This window comes from Psammomys obesus, unplaced genomic scaffold (assembly GCF_907164565.1).
Source record: "Psammomys obesus unplaced genomic scaffold, mPsaObe1.curated_primary_1811, whole genome shotgun sequence".
NCBI classification, from domain to species: Eukaryota; Metazoa; Chordata; class Mammalia; order Rodentia; family Muridae; genus Psammomys; species Psammomys obesus.
This window is the reverse complement of record NW_026590466.1, coordinates 446,361-467,735: the sequence shown is the minus strand read 5'-3', so window position 1 is coordinate 467,735 and position 21,375 is coordinate 446,361. Positions and strand designations below refer to the sequence as shown.

The 21,375-nt window shown below is 40.3% G+C and overlaps 1 protein-coding gene across 3 annotated transcripts in view; it reads left to right on the top strand.

Annotated features, from left to right (window-relative positions):
* Positions 1–21,375, top strand: part of Gpr143 (G protein-coupled receptor 143) — a 52,893-nt gene that overhangs the window by 5,631 nt on the left and 25,887 nt on the right. For 2 of the 3 annotated variants that reach the window (XM_055607410.1, XM_055607408.1), the window contains exons 4-7: positions 11,305–11,397; positions 15,459–15,568; positions 18,021–18,129; positions 20,656–20,773. In XM_055607410.1, coding sequence (XP_055463385.1) covers positions 11,305–11,397; positions 15,459–15,568; positions 18,021–18,129; positions 20,656–20,773 — 430 coding nt within the window. Of the gene's footprint in view, positions 1–11,304; positions 11,398–15,301; positions 15,394–15,458; positions 15,569–18,020; positions 18,130–20,655; positions 20,774–21,375 lie in introns of all 3 variants that reach the window. The other variant, XM_055607409.1, reaches the window with a different exon arrangement.

Genomic DNA, 21,375 nt, shown 5'->3' with positions numbered 1-21,375 from the left:
ATAGATAGATAGATAGATAGATAGATAGATAGATAGATAGATAGATAAGTAAATAAATAAATGAGGGTGTGAGGAATCAAACATTCGTGACATTTAGAAGTGATGTGCGAGCCCTCTCACTCCATCATTCCACACTGATTTTATGCTCTTTTCTTATTGGGTTCCCATCTTGTCCTCTGCTACTCAAAGACATTTTTAATTAATTTTGAGGTAAGCATTCATTCCAGCAGGCCAGATGATGGTGATGCCAGCATCTAGAAGGTTCTGGGCAGAGTTTGGCTTCCGAGGATGCCCTATCAGATAGAAAGTTAATGCTTGGGATGTGAAACCCCAGAAACTTTCCAAGGACAAGAACAAGAGCAAGTTTTCAGAGTTAACATACATGCCTGTGAGGAATGGAGTGGGCTCCCCATCATAGAAAAACCAGGCAGACAAGCAGAGGTAACAAAGTGCCCAGTTTTCACAGAGACTTAGTCTCACCCAGGTTGCTGGTGCAAGTCTTACTTCTTAGAGCCTTGGGTTAAGTGTGTGTATGGCCTCCCTGGCTGGAATGAGCCGGGGCTGAGTGTGACTTCCATAGCCTCTCTAGCCTTCCCTTTGAATGGGCCTGCTGGTGTCCAGAATAGTGGGTATAGCTGCTTCTTCAGGTGGCCACTGAGAGACTGAGGCTGGTGGGGAGAGGTATCCTGGTGAATACCAGGACAAGGACCCAACATGGCCATCATAGCTGGCTAAATTTCACATGTCCTTTGAGATCCTGTCAGTACTTACCTGCTTTCTTTGACTGCCAGGGGAGTGTTTTCTCCTTAAATCCAATCCTGAGAAAGGTCATTAAGATAGATGCAAAGCTTAAATACAGCTGTTCACTGTAGCTCCTTCTGGTGTGGAACATACAGGTTTCAAACAATATTAGATGGGGCTTGAGATCTTGAAAAAGGCCTTGGACTGAAGGAACTGCTAATTGTAAGAAAATGACAGTATGGTTCTCGATGGGGCACATTTGAGTAATCTCAAGCACCTAAGAGATTGAGGCAGGAGGTTCTCACTGAGGTCAACTGAAGCTGAATAGTGGGAACCTGTTTCAAAAAGAAGTGAAAGTGTAGATGATCCTAGATTTGATTGGTCTTGCATCCTGAACTGCTTACTCACCACTCTGGAAATGCATCCAGTGTGGCCCAGGGTGAGGTGAGGGTGTGACGGAATGAGCAGATACCCCTGTCATCAATAATACAGTCCCCTATAGAGAGAGCTTTTCTGAGGTAGCCGAGTCTCCACACAGCCTAGACATCTAGCAATACTCACATTGCTGACTTGCTCCACTCCAGCTTCCTGCCCCTGTGAGGCCAGGGAACGGCCACTCCAGGAACTGGTTACAATGGGGGAGGCAAAATAATGCGGGAGTCATTTCCTTGTGCTCTCCCAGACAACTGGTACAAAATAGTTCTTCTCTAGAAGCTTTGTGTACCAATCTCTGCTTCTTTTCCTGCTTTGTGAAGGTCCTGGTTTCCTGCTCTGATCCACGAGCATGTTTTTCTGTTCATACAGGTGATCTTCAAAGTCAGAATCCCAATTGGACATGGGTGTCATTTGCTAGATATCCTGCTGAATCTTGAATTACAGCTAGTGTGTGTGACTGATGGAGCCCAACATGCCCACCCAATCACAAAGAAGCATCTATTCAAATGCAGTCCCCTTCTCCATGGGATCAGCTAGCTGGTTTTGTGTGGACTTAATTCTCCAGATATATCTGGCAGCACATCTAGAAGATCATGTCCTCAACTCTGGGGGATTGAGTGACAAGGGTAGGACTGGGTGAATAAGTGCAGGCATAAAGATAAAGGAAGGATATGGCAGGAATGTGAGCTATGCCTGGAATGGGGAGTGCAGAGGAGGGAGGAAGAAAAGAAAGCCCTCCAGTTTGCCTGGAGAATTTGTGATGCCTAATCTTCACCAGTCCTGAGACGCAACTTCTCCGTTTGAACCTTCAGATTGCAACCTTTGTCTGATTTCCAGCCAAAATATCTCTCCCCTTTTATTTGTTTTTAATTATGTGTATATGTATGTATCTATGTGTCGGCTTATGAATGTGACTACAGGTACCTGAAGAAGTCAGAAGAGGGCATCACCTGGATGGATTCCCTAGAGCTGGAGTTACAGACAGTTCTGAAAATGCCTAACAAGAGTACTGGGAACAAAACTCAGGCACTCTGCAAGAGCAGTATGTGCTCTTTCATTTTGTTTTTGTTTGTTTTTTCGAGACAGGGTTTCTTTGTATAGTCCTGGCTGTCCTGGACTCACTTTGTGAACCAGGCTGGCTTTGAACTCACAGAGATCTGCCTGCTTCTGCCTCCCAGAGTGCTGAGATTACAGGTGTGTGTCACTGTTCCGGGCTGCAGTATGTGGTCTAAACTGAAGCATTTCTCTAGCCTCCTACCCCTCTTTTAAAACAGAGCTCCCTTTCATTTTTTAGATTTTAGTGTTTTAAAATTTAACACTTACTGCATTTTGAAAATTTCTATTTTTTTTTAGTTTTATTTATTTTTATGTATGAGTGTTTTGCTTTCATGTATGTCTATGCACCATGTGCCAGCAGAGGCCAGAATAGGATGGTGGATCCCTTGGAATTCAAGTTACATGCAGTGTGAAGCCACCATATGAGTGCTGGGCATCCATCCCGAGTACTCTATAAGAGCAGCCAGTGCTGTTAATGCTGAGTCAACTCCCTAGTCCTACATTTATCTGTTTGTTTGTTTGTATAGCTTTTTTAAGACAGGGTTCTCTGTATAGCCCTGGCTGTCCTGGACTTGCTTTGTAGATCAGGGTGGCCTTGAACTCACCTAGATCCTACTTCTGCCTGCTAGGCTTAAAGGCATATGCTGTTCTGGCCAGTTCACGAACCCCAAAATACCAGGAATAACTAGACTCTGCTGTAAATACATGAGCTTCTTTTTATTACAAATTACAAGGTGCAACTTGGGCTCACACACACACACACACCCACTGCCAAAGCGGTGGGAGCTGAGAGCCCTGTGCTCAGGTTAGTTGGGTGATTTAAAGATTCTCGTCTATCCCAGCATGCCCAAGGCAGGGGTGATCCCTGCCTGGCAAGCATCTATTGGTCAAAATGCTACATTTTTAATTGACTTGCTATAGGAAGGTCCCCAGACCATTAATGACCTGGTGTTCCTCCCTAGGGGGATGGGCCAGTTTCCTAGCAACTGTATCTCTAGTTAGTGGGAAAGGAATGCAGTAAGGCGGTCCTTCCCCTCAGGGCATTACTGGACCTCTCCACCCACCTAGTTCAGGCCTTAATTAATAATAGCTGATTTTTAATCTTTTGGTCTCTCATTTCCCCCTTTCCCATGATCATTTGAAGACCCAATCTTGGGTCTTCCAGATATGACCCCTTGTATTTTGTAGATTTACCTTTTTACAATGGGATCTGAGTACCATTAGCTATATTGCTCTCAAGCATTTCTTTATGAAAGCCATTAAGCAATTGAAAATACAAGGCCCAAAGATAAAAATCAAAATGAGTAGGGGTGGATATAGGGGTAGTAAGCCAAGGAGAACTATTATCCTTTCTCTCTAGGGTCTCTCTAGGCTTTTAGTCCAGTTGCTGCAATATTAGTTTCCATTTTATCTAAGCAGATGCCCAAGATAATAGCTAATGCCAGGGAGCCAGCCCCTTTTGACTTAGCATCTCAACCTGCTAGGTGGGATATGGGCAAAGATTCATCTTCTGGAGCTTCTTCAGTGCTAACCATTGGACTGTTAGCATCAGAAGCTAGCGACACTGAAATGCCTGTCAAAGGCTGGGCAATAGGGCAGTCCCAAGCATCTGGTTATTTGATCCACCCGAAGAGGCAGGGAGCAATCATGTCAGTTTCCAGGAAGTCCAGATTAGCTTGCAGTCCATAGCTGATCCCAGAACAGAGTCAAACAGGTGAAAATCTGATGAGACAAATTCAGACTGGAGACAGAAGTTAAAATTTGTCTATTGAATGGGAAGGACCAGGGAAAATCTCATCTGCAATCCTTTTGAGCTATGCCAGATCCAGGTCACATCCTGAAACTCATATGAATTTTTTTTTTGGTACACAGAAGGAAATATGTATTTAAAAAACTCAGAAAAGTAACATATCAGCAAATCTAATACAACAACATTCTGAAAGTAACAGGTAAAACTATATCCAACGGAATGGGAACCAGCCAGCTGTTTGTTTTGTATCTTTTATAAACAACTTAAGTGTGTCCACAGTCTGGAAGTCTAACACATCTTCTGTGGGCACAGCTGTTGGTAATCAGCTACGAATGGAGCTTGGCCATTTTTCATACACTCAGCATCTACTATTAGCCCCCATCTCCATGTTTACACTGGCAAGTTAGGCAGAAATACATTACTGGCTTTAGTGCTAAACCCTGGATGCTTGGATTTTTCTTTATAAAGTAACTAGAAGGAATAGGTTTAAGATATTGTTGTGTCAAAGTCTACCCCAGAAATGGCAGATATTAAGAATACCACACTAAAAGCTATGACTTTTTGGGTCACATATACACATTAAATAGATGTTTTTAACATGACGAGAAGTACCTTTAAGTCTATCTCCAGAAGACAACCAAAGGAAATTAAAATCTCAAGGTGGTGACTGAATAATAAGCAGTCAGTGCTCCATCAACTTATCAGAACTCTATTGATTAATGCCAAAACTCTGAACTTCTGAAATCTTATAACATAAGCACAACAGTAGCAAAGAGGGGGGAGAAATCTAAAGTATCTCCCATTTTTAATATGCTTTAAAATATTTTTATATCATTATAAGCTATATTTATATGCCTTAAATAATTTACTTAAGACTCTCTAATCTTTTTTGCCTTTATTAACCCTGAAACATTTTTCCAGACCAAATAACACTCTAGATTTTTATGATCTAAACTTCCATATTCTCAGACCCTACATAAGCTCCATATTTTTTATCCATTTATTAATCTTAAGATACAGGCAACTAACATGAGTCCTGTGAGCAAGGCAAACCTGTATTTCTTTCTAAATAAGAGAGCTAGTACCTAGTACTTCTAATTAGCTAATGAACTGATCAATGAGCTAACAGTGGATCTAATTGTCTGCTCCTTAGCTGCAAAGTTACCATAAGCTTAACCTAGCCGTCAAAGTGATCAGAGACCTGAGAAGGATAAATTATAAGTTAAATAAATATGCCAATCCATGTGCCAATCAAAATGACAGAGATGACTAGGTAGTCCATCACCTAGGCAGTGTCCCTGGCTCCTGTGCTCTCACGGCATCCTGAACAGAGGCAGTCCTGCCAGACACAGAAGATGAGAGACTGCCTCTGTAGAAAGAGGAACATGAGAGATTGACCTCACCTTGCCTCTCGAAATGTGAAACAATGGCTCTCAGGTGTTCACAGATTTGTCCACAGTTTAGGCTGGGCCCTAGCAGTGGGCCAGTTGGGGCAGTATTGCCCAGTGGTTAGCATACCACAATCCAGAGTCGAAGTCATCTGGCATGCCCAAATTTTCTCAGAGACCTTGGGGGAGCTACTGCCAGGATTTTGGGACTTTCTGTCATAATAAGCTTAAACATGTTAAAATGCCATATTCATCAGATCTCTGACAAGCTTGAGGGCCAGCATATCTGAGTTACTCTTTGTCTTTATCATGTGCTCTAAACTGTGTACTATAAATCAGAATGCTATAATCTCTAATTCTAGCATATTCCTTAGGTGCATGTTTTAGAACTATATATTTTAAGTAGCCTAGGCTTAACCTTACAAAAAACCTAAACAAAGACACTAGGTAAAGCTCAACATCTTAACCAACTGCAGTTGTTAGCATAACTTTAAGTCTGCTCTTTCTGAACTAAAATCAAAGCAAACCTTTTAATCAGATACAGTTTATAGAGAGGCTAGCAAATCTTGCTGATCCTACCACTTTGCATTAAAATTGAACAGTAAAATGCTTTGCACTTAGCACTAATCAGAGGACTGAACATAACTGAGAGACTTAAATAAAGATGATCGAAAACTCATGGCTCTACCCTCTTTATCTCTGGACCAGCATGGCGGCTGGCCACGTGTAATTGAACTCAGCTGGAAGTCCTAAACAAATATGGCAGCAAAACTACAGCTCCACACTCTCTATCCCTGAGCCATCATGGCGGCTAGCCATGTGTTAGCACAGACTGTGACCGACAATACCAAACATAGCCATTAGGTGTTGCTGATGGTGTTGTTACCTCCCATAACCAAAAGTCCTAACATTGTGATCAAATAAACTTTAGAACCAACTGCATAACATAACAGTACAGAACAATTTTAAACTGTATGAATTATTCTAGCTATACCAAACCTATCAGCCAGCATTTTTCCCCTTAAAAGAGCATGAAAAAGATTTTGCAATGACGAATCACCAGCCTTTTTAATGAATTATAACATTTTTAAATACAGCTTTTTCTCAAATCATGTTAACTCTCTGGCTTTTTATAATACATCCACTAACCTTCTGCAACATTCTGTGTACCTTCAGGTTCCTAGCTTCGTTCTTCTGGCTTAACCAGACATTCTTACTTTAGACAAGCTATTTTTTAAATATCTCTTGCTCTCTCCCTTCCTTTTCAGACAACATAAAAACTCATCAAAATCCTTTCCATCCTGACATGATCCTGCTGGAGCCCAGTGTCCATGATTTGTTTTTTATAGGCAAAGCAAAAACAAGTTACATTAATACAAAAAGTTCTGAAACTTCCCAATTGTTTTTCTAAAATAACTTCCCTGTAGCAGACAGGGTGGTCCAAGGTCACATAAACAAACTCTAAAAAACTTAGAACAAGTTTTAAGGAACTTGGTGAAACTTCCTCTTTTCTCTGCCTCAAGGTAAAGAACAGGGTGGAAACATGTTTCTCCATAAACAAAGCAGCTTAACAGACAAACAGCTCTCCACAAGATACATTCTAAAAAAACCCTGCAATTTTCTCAATTAGTGCAAACCATATGGCTTGGTTTCATTTAGTAAAATTAATAAAATAAATACCCAAAGTTTTTTTGTTCTCCCCCAAAGGATCAAGAAACTGTTTCAAATTTTTTGTTAAACTACCCAAGATCATTGTCTAAAATGCCTGATAAACTTTAAACATTTTATAGCCTTAAAGATTTAAATATTTTCTAAAACCTGTTTTTGCAATATCAAAATAAAGTACCCCTTTGGTAGGAGAGAAGTCACAAAGCATAACCAAAACTAGAAGTCAAATTTTAAAAGTCAAAACCAGAATTTACCAGTGCAAACAATCCAATCTTTAAAACCAACACCAATTTAAAATAACTCATCCTTTTAATCTAAAAGGAAATGAAAATTATTTGACTAAGGTCTCCCCCCTTTTTTTAAAACCCATATCATGTGACCACCAAGATGGTGGTCAGAGGTCACATTACATTTCACGAGGCGATTTCAAGATGGCGGAGTCATACCACGTGGCAACCTATATTGTTGCCTTTAAACATATGCATTTATAAACCTTATAAACACATAGGCACACATATACATTTTAAACAAGTTTGAATTTAACCTTTAAACATACCCAATCATTTTTGATCATATTAGCCATGACCTACAGAGCATAAGATTAGTCAAAGACGAACATGATGGCCCTACATACAAAAGCAAATACTGCACAGAGACATTGAGACAAAAAGCACTCACCAGCTGGCCAAATTTCCTGGGACCAAAACTGACTCTTCTGAGGCAGACCCAACATACTGATTCCTCCTACTGCTACACCCCAGTGGGTGCAGGAGGCATGGACCCTGCTGCCCCAGGAGACACCGAGAGTGGGCTGTCGCCCTGGGAGACACCTAGTGGTGCTCATTGGGACCAGGCAGTCTGGGCCTGTGAGAGCAGGCCTTCCGGAGCTTACAGTGTGGAGGGTTGACTATGCCCTGCCCCGGAGCGGGAGTACAAGGTCACCGTGCTCCGCCATGTTGGAAGTGTGTCTGGAAATGTCTAACAATTTCACTCCCAACAGACATACAAAAAAAAAAAAAAAAAAAGCAGACTAGACAGATTACCCACCAAAATACTGATGAAGCCAAAGACGACCCTCTTAACTTTGGCAGCTGTGACCACCAGTGCGTCCACATTGATCACGTCTTGCTACCCAGATACTGTCACACCGAGCTCTGAGGAATTTTCAGAATAGAGAACAGAAAGTACTGTACATAGACATTGCACAGAGACATTTAGACACGGCTGGCATAAAAAAACCTCCAGGTCAGGTTCCTGGAGTCTTGGGATCCTGGACAGGCCCCCAAAATGTTCTGCCCAGTCCACGAACCCCAAAATACCAGGAATAACTAGACTCTGCTGTAAATACATGAGCTTCTTTTTATTACAAATTACAAGCTGCAGCTTGGGCTCACACCCCCCACTGCCACGGCGGTGCTTGCCGAGAGCCCTGTGCTCAGGTTATTTGGGTGATTTAAAGATTCTGGTCCATCCCAGCATGCCCAAGGCAGGGGTGATTCCTGCCTGGCAAGCATCTATTGGTCAAAATGCTACATTTTTAATTGATTTGCTATAGGAAGGTCCCAGACCATTAATGACCTGGTGTTCCTCCCTAGGGGGATGGGCCAGTTTCCTAGAAAATGTATCTCTAGTGGGTGGGAAAAGAATGCAGTAAGGCGGTCCTTCCCCTCAGGGCATTACTGGACCTCTCCACCCACCTAGTTCAGGCCTTAACTAATAATAGCTGGTTTTTAATCTTTTGGTCTCTCAATGCCACCACTGCTTGGCTGATTTATTTACTGAGACAGGGATACAGTTATGTGTACTCCAGCCCAGTATTCCTGTGTTTTTATAGATTCCTATGATTAAAAATAATATAAGCTGAGATTACCTCAAAATCCTTACTCAGTCACATGTGGACTTTTCTGCTGTATAAAGTTATGTACTTCCAGGTTCTAGACATCAGGACATGGATATCATTGGGACCCTGTCCTGGCTATCATACGGTTTGGCCTCTTAACTTATAATGATCTTCTGCTTTGGACGATCACAGTTCTGAACTGGATTTCTCAACCTCTGTTTCTGTTTGCCTAATTGGGGTAGACATTACTTGTATGATTCTTGTGAGTTTTTTTTTAAAGATTTTATTTATTTTATGTATATGAATGCTCTATCTGTATGTACTCCATGCATAACAGAAGAAGACATTAGAGGATATAGATGGTTGTGAACCATTATGTTGTTGCTGGGAATTGAACTTAGGACCTCCAGAAGAGCAGAAAGTGCTTAAACACTGAGCCATCTCTGTAGCCCTCTTGTGAGGGTTTTTATATGCCATCCTCTTGAGAGTATAACCTTCTATTCAGAAAAGAGACTTGTTTTGTTATTAGCATTTTCTATGCCTACAACTCTTGCTCCATAAACACTTGACCACTAAAAGCAGAGCTTCATACTAGTACAATTCCTTGTCACTTACAGCTACCCATGTATCTTACAGCCATCTTCTTAGCTACTAGACACGCATTTAGTGAATATACATGCATGCAGGCACTCACACATACACATGAAATATAATGAATAAAAATAAATAAGTCTTTAGAAAAATAAAGAAAGAAATATACCTTACATGTGGTAAGATGGCTCAAATAGCCAGATGGCTGAGTGGATAAAGACACTTACCACAAGCCTTAATGACTTGAGTTTGATTCCTTGGAATGGAGAGAACCAGCTCCCTCAAGATGTCCTTTTACCTCCATAAACATGTTATGGTATGCAGCATATGTGTGCTGTGTGGGTATGGAAGGTCAAGAGAAACAGACATGAGAATTATGCCCCAAGAGGTTGTCTGTTGTAGTTTGGATCTTATCCCTTAAAGGCCCATGTGTTAAGGGCTTCATTCTCGCAGTTTATAATTGGGAAGTGGTAGAATCTCCAAAGGGTGGCTTAGTGAGAAGTCTTCAGGTTGTTTGAAGCCTGCCTTCCATGGGGATCATGGACCCCTGGCCCTCTCTTCTTTCTCTCTTTTTCATGTCCATGAAGTGAGTGATTTCACTGTGCCGTATACTATTAGCATAATATATTACCACAGGATCAAAGTAACTAAGTTAACTATTCACATATTGAAATCCATCACTATTCAGAAGGCTTTCTCCCCCTTTTAAAGGCTTTACCTCTTAATACCATCATTTTCACACTAGAAGTTCTTGGTGACATTCAAATCATGACAGACGAGAACTGGACAGTGTTGTCTGAGGGTTTTACACATGAGAATTTTCTCTTATGGTTTTATTACATATGAATCTCAGAAGTAGCAGCCAACCCCATTAGAATGGTTGTCATCAAAGCTAGAGTTACATAACAGTGAGTATCTGTAGTTGCAGCTACTTGGTAAGCTAAAGCAGGACAATTACCTGAGCTCAGGAGTTCAATGCCACTTTAGCCAACAGAGTGAATCCCCAGTTTTTAAAAACACACACATACAAAAAAAGAAACGAAAGCAGTGTTCACTGTTGACAAAGAGAATTTGGTTCTTTCAAAAATTAAATATGAAGGGGCTGGGTCCAGCTTAGTCATAGAACAATTCACTGCTATCTATGAAGATGTACACTAACTAAACATGAAAATACCATTTAACCCAGCAATTTCACAAAGACACACACACAAAATTTGAACAATATGAACTCAAATACACACACACACACACACACACACACACACACACACACACATATTCAAAGCAGTATAACTTATTCATAGTAGCCAAATTTTGAAACAGTCTAACTTTCCGTTGGTGGCTGTATAAAGGAGCAGAATGGAGTCTGCCTATATAATGGTGTATTACTCAGCCATAAGAATATGCTGAGTGAAAAAAAAAAAAAAAACGTATACAAAAGCCAGTCAATGTATTAGCACCTGCATGAATATCCAGAACAGACAATTCCACAGAACAAAGCAAATTAGTGGTTCTCAGGGCCAGAAAGAATGGTAGTGACTGCTAATGGGAATGAGATCTTCTTTTACGGTGCTCAAAATGTTCTAGAACTAGATAGTTTTGATGGTTGAACAACACTGTAAAGCTGCAAAGGGTCTCTGAATTGCTCACTTTCAAATAACAAATTTATGTGATGTGAATTTCACCTTAATTGAAAAAACAAATATCTAAACTCAACAACCTTCTCACCAACAGCACAGGAGTCTCTTGGCAATGCAAAACTTAATCTGGTCATTTCCACTAGGCAGACATGTGCCCCTCTGAGCTGTGACCACCCCTCTTCTGTTTTCTTCTAGCACCATCCTGCTGTACCACATCATGGCCTGGGGCCTAGCTCTTCTGCTCTGCGTGGAGGGAGCAGTCATGCTTTACTACCCTTCTGTGTCCAGGTAAGCCTAGTCATCCAACATTATAGTGACCATGCCCTTGGTCTATTGTGTGTCTGTAATAAGGAATGAAAAGCTGTATAGCTAAATCCATCTTGAAAGAAAGTGAGAGGGGCCTAGGGGAGGCAATTCAGTGGTAGAGATTTTTCCTAACATGCTTGCAGCCTTGAGATCATCCCCTCTCCACAAATGGAGATATTTATAAAACGTCAAGGTCTGAGGATGAATACTCTAAATTTATGTGGAAAACAGACAGAGATAGACAGTGTTTCTGTGATTTTAGGTATGTGTAAACTAGGACTCAGCACAGCAGAACTGTCCTGACAATTCTTGCCCTTTGCCTATGTTTATGAATAAAGTGGGTTTTTTTTTTTGGGGGGGGGGGGTTGTTGTTTTGTTTGTTTGTTGTTGTTTTGCTTTTCGAGACAGAGTTTCTCTGTGTAGCCTTGGTTGTCCGGGACTCACTTTGTAGACCAGACTAGCCTCGAACTAACAGAGATCTGCCTGGTTCTGCCTCGCAGAGTGCTGGGATTACAGGCTTGGGGCATCACACCTGGTATGAATAAAGTTTTTTTCTTATTATTATTATTATTATTATTATTATTATTATTATTATTTATTACAATGTATTGACTTTGTATCCCAACTTTGGCCCCCTCCCTCGTCTCCTCCCAATCCTACCCTCCCTCTTCTCCTCTATGCCTCACCCCTAGTCCACTGATAGGGAGGTCCTCCTCCCCCTCTATCTGACCCTAGTCTATCAGGTCTCATCAGGACTGGCTGCATTGTCTTCCTCTGTGGCCTGGCAAGGCTGTACTCCCCAGGGAGAGGTGATGAGAGAACCTGCCACTAAATCCATGCCTTGCTAGGGAACCTACTTGGAGACTGAGTCTATGGGCTCCATCTGAGCAGGGGGTCTAGATCCTCTCCATGTATGGTCCTTGGTTGATACATCAGTCTCTGCTGCGCCCCCAGGGTCCAGGTTTTTGGACTCTGTTGGTCTTCTTTTACAGCTCCTGTCCTCTCCAGGTCTTTCTAGCTCCACCTTCTTTCATAAAATTCCATGCATTCTGTCCAAAGTTTGGCTATGAGTCTCAGCCTCAGTTTCAATACCTTTATCAGTAGAGTCTTTCAGAGGCCATCTGTGGTAGGCTCCTGTCCTGTTTCCTGTCTTCTGCTTCCAATGTCTGTTGTGTTTGCTGTTCCAAATGAGGATTGAGCATCTTCCTTACAGTCTTCCTTTTTGTTTTTTTTTTTATTTTTTTTCCTTTTGATTTTTGAGGAGTATAGATTTTAGTATGTTTATCCTATATTATATGTCTAATAACCACTTACGGGTGAGTATATACCATGTGTGTCTTTCTGCTTCTGGGGTAACTCATTCACAACCACTTTAGAAATCAATCTGGCACTTTCTCAGGAAATTAGGAATATTGCAGCCTCAAGATCCAGCTATATCACTTCTAGGCATATATCCAAAATACGCTCAACTGTACAACAAGGACATTTGCTCAACCATGTTTGTAGCAGCTCTATTCGTAATAGGCAGAATCTGGAAACAACCTAGATGTTCCTCAATGGAGGAATGGATACAGAAATTGTGGTACATTTACCCAATGGAATACTACTCAGCTATTAAATACAAGGAAATCATGAAATCTGCAGTCAAATGGTGGGAACTAGAAAATGAATAGAATTTTATTGGTGCACAGCATATACTTGTTTATATGCATATACTTGTTTATGTGCTGTCTGTCGCCGCCTTTGCTTTACAGAAACACAATTCTGAAGCTGCAGCCGAGACCGTGAAGTTGAAATATATGAGTCATCTTTTCCTCAGGAGAAGTTTACTGATCCATAGCACAGAACTTTTTTGACTATTTTCAGATTCTTAGTTGGATGTCTGTCTCTACTTTGGCATTGCATTTTTTATTAATTACTTTTCTGTTGCTATGATAAAACACCATGACTAAAGGTAACTTAATGAAGAGAGAATTTATTTGTATTTGCTCTTTCAGAGGGATAAGAATCCATGATGGCAAAGAGGCATGACAGCAAATAGCAGCCATGGTTATAGGAGCTAGAAGCCAAGAAATCACATCTTTAACCATAAACACAAAACAGAAAGTGAAGTAGAAGTAGAGCAAGGCTGTAAACTCTCAAAGCCCACCCTGTGACATATTTCTTTCAGCAAGGCTGCCCACCACCTCCCAAACAACACTACTTGCTATCCAAGGACCAAATTTTCATATATCTGAGCCTGTGGGGAGACATTTCACGTTGTCTGCTATGGTTGTCAGGGAGTTCTGTGCAGGTCCACTGTATAGTCTACTTTCTGGAGAACTTATAAAAGACAGACAACAGTGTCTTATCTATAATAGTAGAATATACTCAACGGAAGAGTCCTTTCTTTTCTCGTGTGCTTCACTGTGGGTTCTGGAAACTTCCTGAAAAAATTGTGAGCCCAAGAGTTCCATGGATTCAGATCTTGCAAGGAATCCCTAGATGCTCAAATGCCTTGGGCAGATAGCTCAGATTTAGTCTTGATGCATACACTATTATCTCCTAGTCCTATGTTACACATGTTCTAGAACTCTGGGCATTCTTTAAGTACACCCTTACTTTCACCTGTCATTTTCTTTCTGTCTTTCTATCAGAATCACTTCTTCTCCTTCTTTTGTTTCCCTGACTGGCTTGAACTTTTTTTCAGATGATATTTAGCTTTCAAAGGTGAAGAAGAATATTTGTACTAGAAGTGGGTATCCTAAGGGTTTGTTAACTTCTCTTTGTGCCTGAGCTATCTATCTTGCGTCCTACTTTGCCTTCACTTCTCACTTCTACTCAGCCATTTTTCTTCTTACATTATGTATGTCCTAGCTGATAGTTCTTACCTTCTTTTTTAAGTTAAAAATATTTTATGTTTATAAATGTTTTGCCTCATGTATTTATGTTCACCTTGTGTGTGCCTGGTACCTGAAGAAGTCTGAAGTGGGCACATGATCCTCTGATGATTGTATATGTAGGCACTGGGAGCTGAACCTATGTCTTCTGCATGAGTAGCAAGTGTTCTCAACCTCTGAGCCAACTCTCAGCTCCAATTCCTACCTTTATAACATGATGAATGCATGACCTTCCACTACATCATAAGTTGGCTAATGATTTCTGTGATTAATTTTTAGAAATCCTCCTTAGTTGCCCTGAAAAGAACTGCAGAGAGTTTTGTTATCCATGATAATGAAAACATACTTAATTTAAATATTTTGTTTTTTGAGGCATGGTCTCTCTATTATATAGCTTTAGCTTTCTTGGAACTCATTCTATAGACCAGGACGATCTCAAACTCACAGATCCACCTGCTTTTTGAGTGCTGGGATTAAAGGTGAGCAACACTACACCCAGCTAATTTTAAATCTTTTTTTTTCCTTTTCTTCTTTTTCATTTTCAGAGACATGGTTTCTTTGTGTAGCCCTGGCTGTCCTGGAACTCGCTCTGTAAACTAGGGTGACCTCAAACTCATAGAGATCTGCCTGCCTCTGCCTCTGCCTTCTACTGGGATTAAAGATGTATATCACAACCACCAGGCTATGTTAAATCTTTAACTTCCATATTCTGAGTTTCTGAGTTGCTCAAGAATAGGGAGTAAGTAGATCTTATTCCCGTTACTGGGCAAGACCATGTAGCAAGTACCCAAAGCCTAGTATTTAAATGGATTCTTTTGTCTACACCTCCACATAAAGAGACCCAGTGTAGAGAACCTACCATTCCAGAATGTTTTTTACATCCTTTTGTTTTCCCAGAATGCTTTTATAAGTTTCTCCCAGTGGAATGCTCTATCATTCCTCCTGTTTATGAGACAGGAATATGACCCATCTACTTCACCATCCTGTAATGCATTACTTGTTTTTAGACAAGAGAAACAAGTCAGATTTTCCTTGGACCCAGTCAGGAGCCGACTGATGCTTTTTCCTCTCTGCTCTAACTTCTTATCTCAGCTTCCGGGTAAGTAGCCCATCTCAGCCAAAGCATTTCTTTAAAGGATAATGTTTTGATATTACTCTTTTAAGGTGTCAGAGGGGCCTAGACCACGCCATTCCCCATTATGTCACCACATACTTGCCACTACTGCTTGTCCTTGTGGCCAATCCAATCCTGTTTCACAAGACAGTGACTGCAGGTAAATCTTGGGGGAATTACTTTTGGTAAAAGGACACTGAGTACATCTGTATGCCTTGGATACACATAAAAATATAGACATTCCATCTGGAATTACATCTTTCTTCAAAGACACGAGCAGAATACAGTTGGACAAACATACTGTGTTTAATAAGTGAAAATGTGAGTTGGACACGGTGGTGCATGCCAAAATTCCAGCACTCAGGGAGGCAGAGGCAGGTGGATTGTTGTGAGTTTGAGGCCACCCTGGTCTACAAAGTGAGTCCCAGATAGCCAAGGCTACACAGAGAAACCCTGTCTCAAAAGAAAAAAAAAAGTGAAAATGTGAAAGTCTATTTACCTATGTACTATATGGGGTTTTTTGCTGGCATTTGCTTAACTACAGACCATGAGTTTTAGTAAAGGCTTCACTTCTGTGTGGGACTTCTCCAGAGTCTGTCCTTAGTATGAAGACCCTGAAGGTGGCTTTGTAAAACTGTAGAGGCAACATAGAACTAGATGGAGCAAGAGGCAAGTAAAGGAAGGGATGAGGTATGGCCTCAGAGTCTGGTCATTCCTATGCACTCACTTGGCCAATGCATTTTCTCAGATGTGCAGGAAATAGGAAATGGAACACAGGAAACAAATCCATTGCAATGGTAAAAACTAGATTAGAAGAAGGTAATGAGTCAGCAGAGGGATCTTACAGCTAGGAAGCTAGGACTAGAGACCTGTGTCTCATCCCTACCATCTCCTCAAGTGACTATGAGATGGAGTGAATGAATGCCCATCTGTCTCATGTTCCTGTGCATCTCCTGGGTGAATTAAGGCATTTGCACATTGACCTTGACAGAAAGGTCATTTACAAATTAGTTGTTCATAGAAATTTCTAAACAGAGTGGTTAAAGTGTTTGTCACTAGTGATAAACTATTGGCACTTTAGATGCATCTTTTTCCATCTGTTTTTAAAGATAGTGGATTAAATATTATATTTTTATGCTGGAGTACCAACAGTGAGTTGTTTATTTACTATTCTTGTGTGTGTGTGTGTGTGTGTGTGTGTGTGTGTGTGTGTGTCTGCCTGAGTTTATGTGCATTACATGCATGTAGAGGCCAAAAGCCGGCATCAGATACCCTGAAACTGAAGTTACAGGTGTTTGTGAGCTGCCATGTGGTTGCTGGGACTCAAACTGCAGTTTTTTGCAAGAGCAGGAAATGCTTTTAACCACTGAGGCATCTCTCCTTTCTTTGAATATAAAATTAAAATAAAATTTAAAAGTCTATTATTAGTAATTTTTTGTCTTTGAATGAATTTTTATTTGCATTTAGATATAGGAATTTTTGTTTTAAAAATTACACACAAGTGGTTTTTATCAAAGCAATGGAAAATCCTTAGCCAAACACTATGATGTACCAGTGGTTATGTGTGTGTGGCGGTACCATGGGTCATTAATTCTTCTCCAAATATATATTTTAACTTGTCTAATAAATATTAAAATTTTCAACATTAAAAATTATATATTATTTCAGAATGGATAAAACAAGCCTTTAAAAACTGGGCTTGCTGGTACATGCCTGCAATTCAAGCACTCTGGGAGGCAGAGACAGGCAGATCTCTGTGAGTTCGAGGCCAGCTTGGTCTACAAAGTTGAGTCCAGGACAACCACGGCTACACAGAGAAACACTTTCTTGAAGACCAAAAACCAAACTTGCCAGCTTTTCAATTACTTCCCCCTGGAGGCACTACCTTGCCAGGAGACTGGAATAAGACACCTTCAGCCCTGACAGCACTTAATGAGCTTGGGTGGATGGGAAGGGGGCTTCCCTTTTCTGAGAAATAAGGAAAGGGGATGTGGGAGAGGGAGTGAGGATGAGACTAGGTGGTAAGGAGGGATGAGACTAGACCAGGATGTAAAGTGAATAGATAGATAGATAGATAGATAGATAGATAGATAGATAGATAGATAGATAGATAGATAGATAGATAGTAGATATATAGATGCATTGATTAATTAATTTAAAAAAAAACAAAATCAAAAAACCCAAGCCTTTAAAAACATAGTATTTGAAGAAAGTATTAATAAAATCAAGAGTTCAGTTAATTAAGTACCAGTGTTAATTTCTCAGTTGAACAAAAGTCTTGCATTTGTGCATGATGTTAACACTAAGGGAGAAGCTGAGAGAAGCTATAAGGTATGCTGCATCTCTCTGAGCTCAATAAGTCAAGCTAAAATAGAGCTCAGGGGTAGAGCACTTGCCTAGTATGAATAAGGCCCTAAGTTTCATTCCCATTATCACATAAAAAGTTATTTCAAATTGAAAGTGTTTGTTTATGTGCGTATATATGGCCTTAGTGTTTATGAGGACTCCAGGTGCATGGGCTTTGCTTCATGCTCTTCTGGTTCATATCTGCTCATTTTTTTTCTCTGTTATGGAGTTAATGCAAGTCATGATATTTCTCTACACTCCTACAGTGGCCTCTTTACTGAAAGGAAGAAAAGGTGTTTACACAGAGAATGAGAGACTGATGGGAGCTGTGATCAAGACCCGGTTTTGCAAAATAATGCTGGTGCTAATTGCATGGTAACTTTTCTTCTAATACGTTTGTCGTTGGTAGTGCTAGAGAGAAAGATATGCCAACTTGCCATTTTACTTCTCCAAATGTGACTTGAGAGTTCCTAAGGAAAGAATCCGGAATGGAAATCTTTGAGAAATATAGGATATTTTCTAAAGAAATGAACAAAACATAGGTCAGCAAGTCCAGAACCCATATATTTTTATAAAACCTTTTATGACAATTATGATTCAAACTCTGAGAATAAGAACTTAATGTTTGAGTTTCTGTTTTCTTGTTCCTTTTTTAAAGACAGATTCAGCCAGTTGTTCTTTTCTCTCTTCTTCTTTCTATTTTGTTATTGTTTTGAGACAGTATTTCACTACCTACTCCTGGCTGATGCCAGAATACATAATGTAGACCCAGGTGGCCTTGAATTTGCAGTGATTCCCCTGCTTCTGCCTTTTTAGATGCTGGGATTGCCATCATGTACTACTATGCCTAGCTATGGGTTCAGTTTTCAAATATTTAAACCATATGCATTTGCTCTTTCATTCCATTGCTGGGCTAAGGAAAATAAAGAAACAGTCATGCTTTTTATTTTATAAATATAAATATTTTGGCTGTGTTTAAGTATATGTACTATGTGTGTGCTTGTTGGTGTCCTTGGAGACCAGAAGAGTATGCTCAGATCCCCTTGGAGTTAATGATTTTGTTTTTTTAAGATGAGGGCAGGGTCTCACCATGTTGCTCTGGCTGGCCTGGAACTCAGAGATAGGACTGCCTCTGGAGTGCTGGGATTAAAGACAATTGTGAACCACCCTGTGAGTACTGGGAATTGAAGCTGCATCCTCTACAAGAACAGAAAGTGATTTTTGACTGATGAGCCAACTTTCTAGCCCGTGGCCATAAGCATATACATGTACCTATCTGTCTACTCTTGTCCCCAGAACTCGCGTGTCTTCAGTGAAAGGGCCAGGGTACATCTTTAGTATAAAGGCTCAGCTCACTAGAAGGAAGAGAAAAATCAGAGCAACTATCTGCTTTTTGTGACCACCATTGGCATCTTGCACAAATAATTGTGGTTGATGCTTTGAAACCACCTAACAAAACTTATGTAAAAAGATGGTAATCAACTGGGAGGTGGTGGCTCACATCTTTAATCCTATTACTCAGGAAGCTGAGGCAGGCAGGTCTCTTGTGAGTTTGAGGCCAGACTGGTCTACAAAGCAAGTTCTAAGACAGCCAATGCCACACAGAAAAACCCTGTCTTAAAAAAAAAAAAAAAAAGATTTCTATTAAAACAGTAATGAATTAGTACCATACACAACATGGCAAATCTTTGTGGTATTAATTCCCCCAGTGAGGGCATTTCTTTAAATGCCCTCCCAGGAGAGGTCTATATTAACTACAGCTTGTCATACATTCATATCTTATTACTTCTTATTACTTTACATTCCATGGATCCACCAAGATTGACATTTTAAAACTCTCTTTAAGGGCTTATATTAGTTATTTTTCTACTGCTGTGATAAAACACCACAACAGAGGTAATTTATGAAAGAAAAGGTTTATTTGGGGCTTACACTCCCAGAAGACAGGATTTCATCACCACCATAGCAGGAAGCATGGCAGCAGACAAGTTGACATGGCACTAGAACTGTAGCTCAGAGTTCAATTCCCAGTGCACAGAAAGGAAGCAAAGAAGCTCACTGGGGATGGCATGGGTGTTTGACACTTCAGAGCTCACCACCAGTGACACTCCTCCTCTAACATGTCTATCCTTCCTTGTCCTTCCCAAAGAATTCCATCACTAGGGATCAAGTATTCAAACATATAAGTCTATAGAAGCTTTTCTCATTCACATCACCACAGGTCTGGTGAGCTAGTTCAGCAAGTAGAGGCTCTTATGCTCAGGTCTGACTACTTGAGTTTGATTCCTATATCCCACAATGTGGTAGGAGAAAACTGACTCCTAGATATGTCCTCTGACTGCCCATCCCCAGCTCTTTCCCCCACAACCCCAACTCTCAGCACACACAAATTCCACATAAAATATCAAAACAGTGTTTTGGTCTCTATCAAAAGTTTAGGTTACTTCTCAAAAAATAAGGAAAAGAAAAAAAGAGAAGAAGAGAGAAAGAAAAAAGAAAAGGAAGGAAGGAAGGAAGGAATAAAAGGAAAGGAAAGGAAAGAAAGAAAGAAAGAAAGAAAGAAAGAAAGAAAGAAAGAAAGAAAGAAAGAAAGAAAGAAAGAAAAGGAAAAGTATTTAAGTTACTTCTCTTACGGGAATGATTTTTGGTTTGGTTTGATACAGGACTAAACTTTTATACCTTGATGTGATGTGGACTGTTTCTATCAGGAGGACATGTTGAGGTCTGTGTTAGACCAAGAGAAGAAATTATGTTTCAGTTAATGTCTTGGTGCAAACTCAGTTCCTTCCCCCAAAAGTGTTCGTGTTGCCACCAAGAACTGGTACATATAGACCATGGTGAAAGTTACTATGAATTTCACTCAGTGCTTTCTTCACCTGTGAACCATTTTCTTTCCATCAGTTGGTTGTCCAATATCATCAATGAAAGTCTTTTGTTTTACCTTGAAATACAACCAGACATCCATGAAGGCTCTCTGAAACGCATCCAGAATGCAGCAAGGACTACATGGTTTATTATGGTAGGCTGGTCTTGAATGAATTTTTCTTCTTGTGAAAAAAAAAATCAATATGGAAAAAACCATTCCAAGTACAATGTGTAAATATATAACCAGAGCAAGGTTTTTGTTTTGTTTTACTTTGTTTCATTGTGTTTTTCAAGACAGGGTAGTCTTGACTGTGCTGGACTCACTTTGTAGACCTGGCTGGCCTCAAACTCACAGAGATCCACCTGCCTCTGCCTCTGCCTCCCTGAGTGCTAGGATTACAGTTGTTCACCACTGTGCCCAGCTCAGTGCAAGGTTTTTGGACTACCTCTACCACTCTGCTGCATTGACAAGCTACATTCAGTCATTGTCTTATTGAACAGGCTTAGAGCTGAGATGTGGCCTGGTGGCAGAGCCTAACGTTCAAGAGGTTTTGTTTTTGACCTTCAGCACTTCAAACTGAGTGAGTGAGTAAATGAATGAATGAATAAAATGAGGCAATCTCTTTTAAGTCACTGTGGCTTAGAGTATAAAGCATTTGATATTAACTCACAGTATCAAACTGCTACTCTTAGTTTTTTTAAAGTTAGATTTATTTTATTTTATTTTATTTTATTTTATTTTATTTTATTTTATTT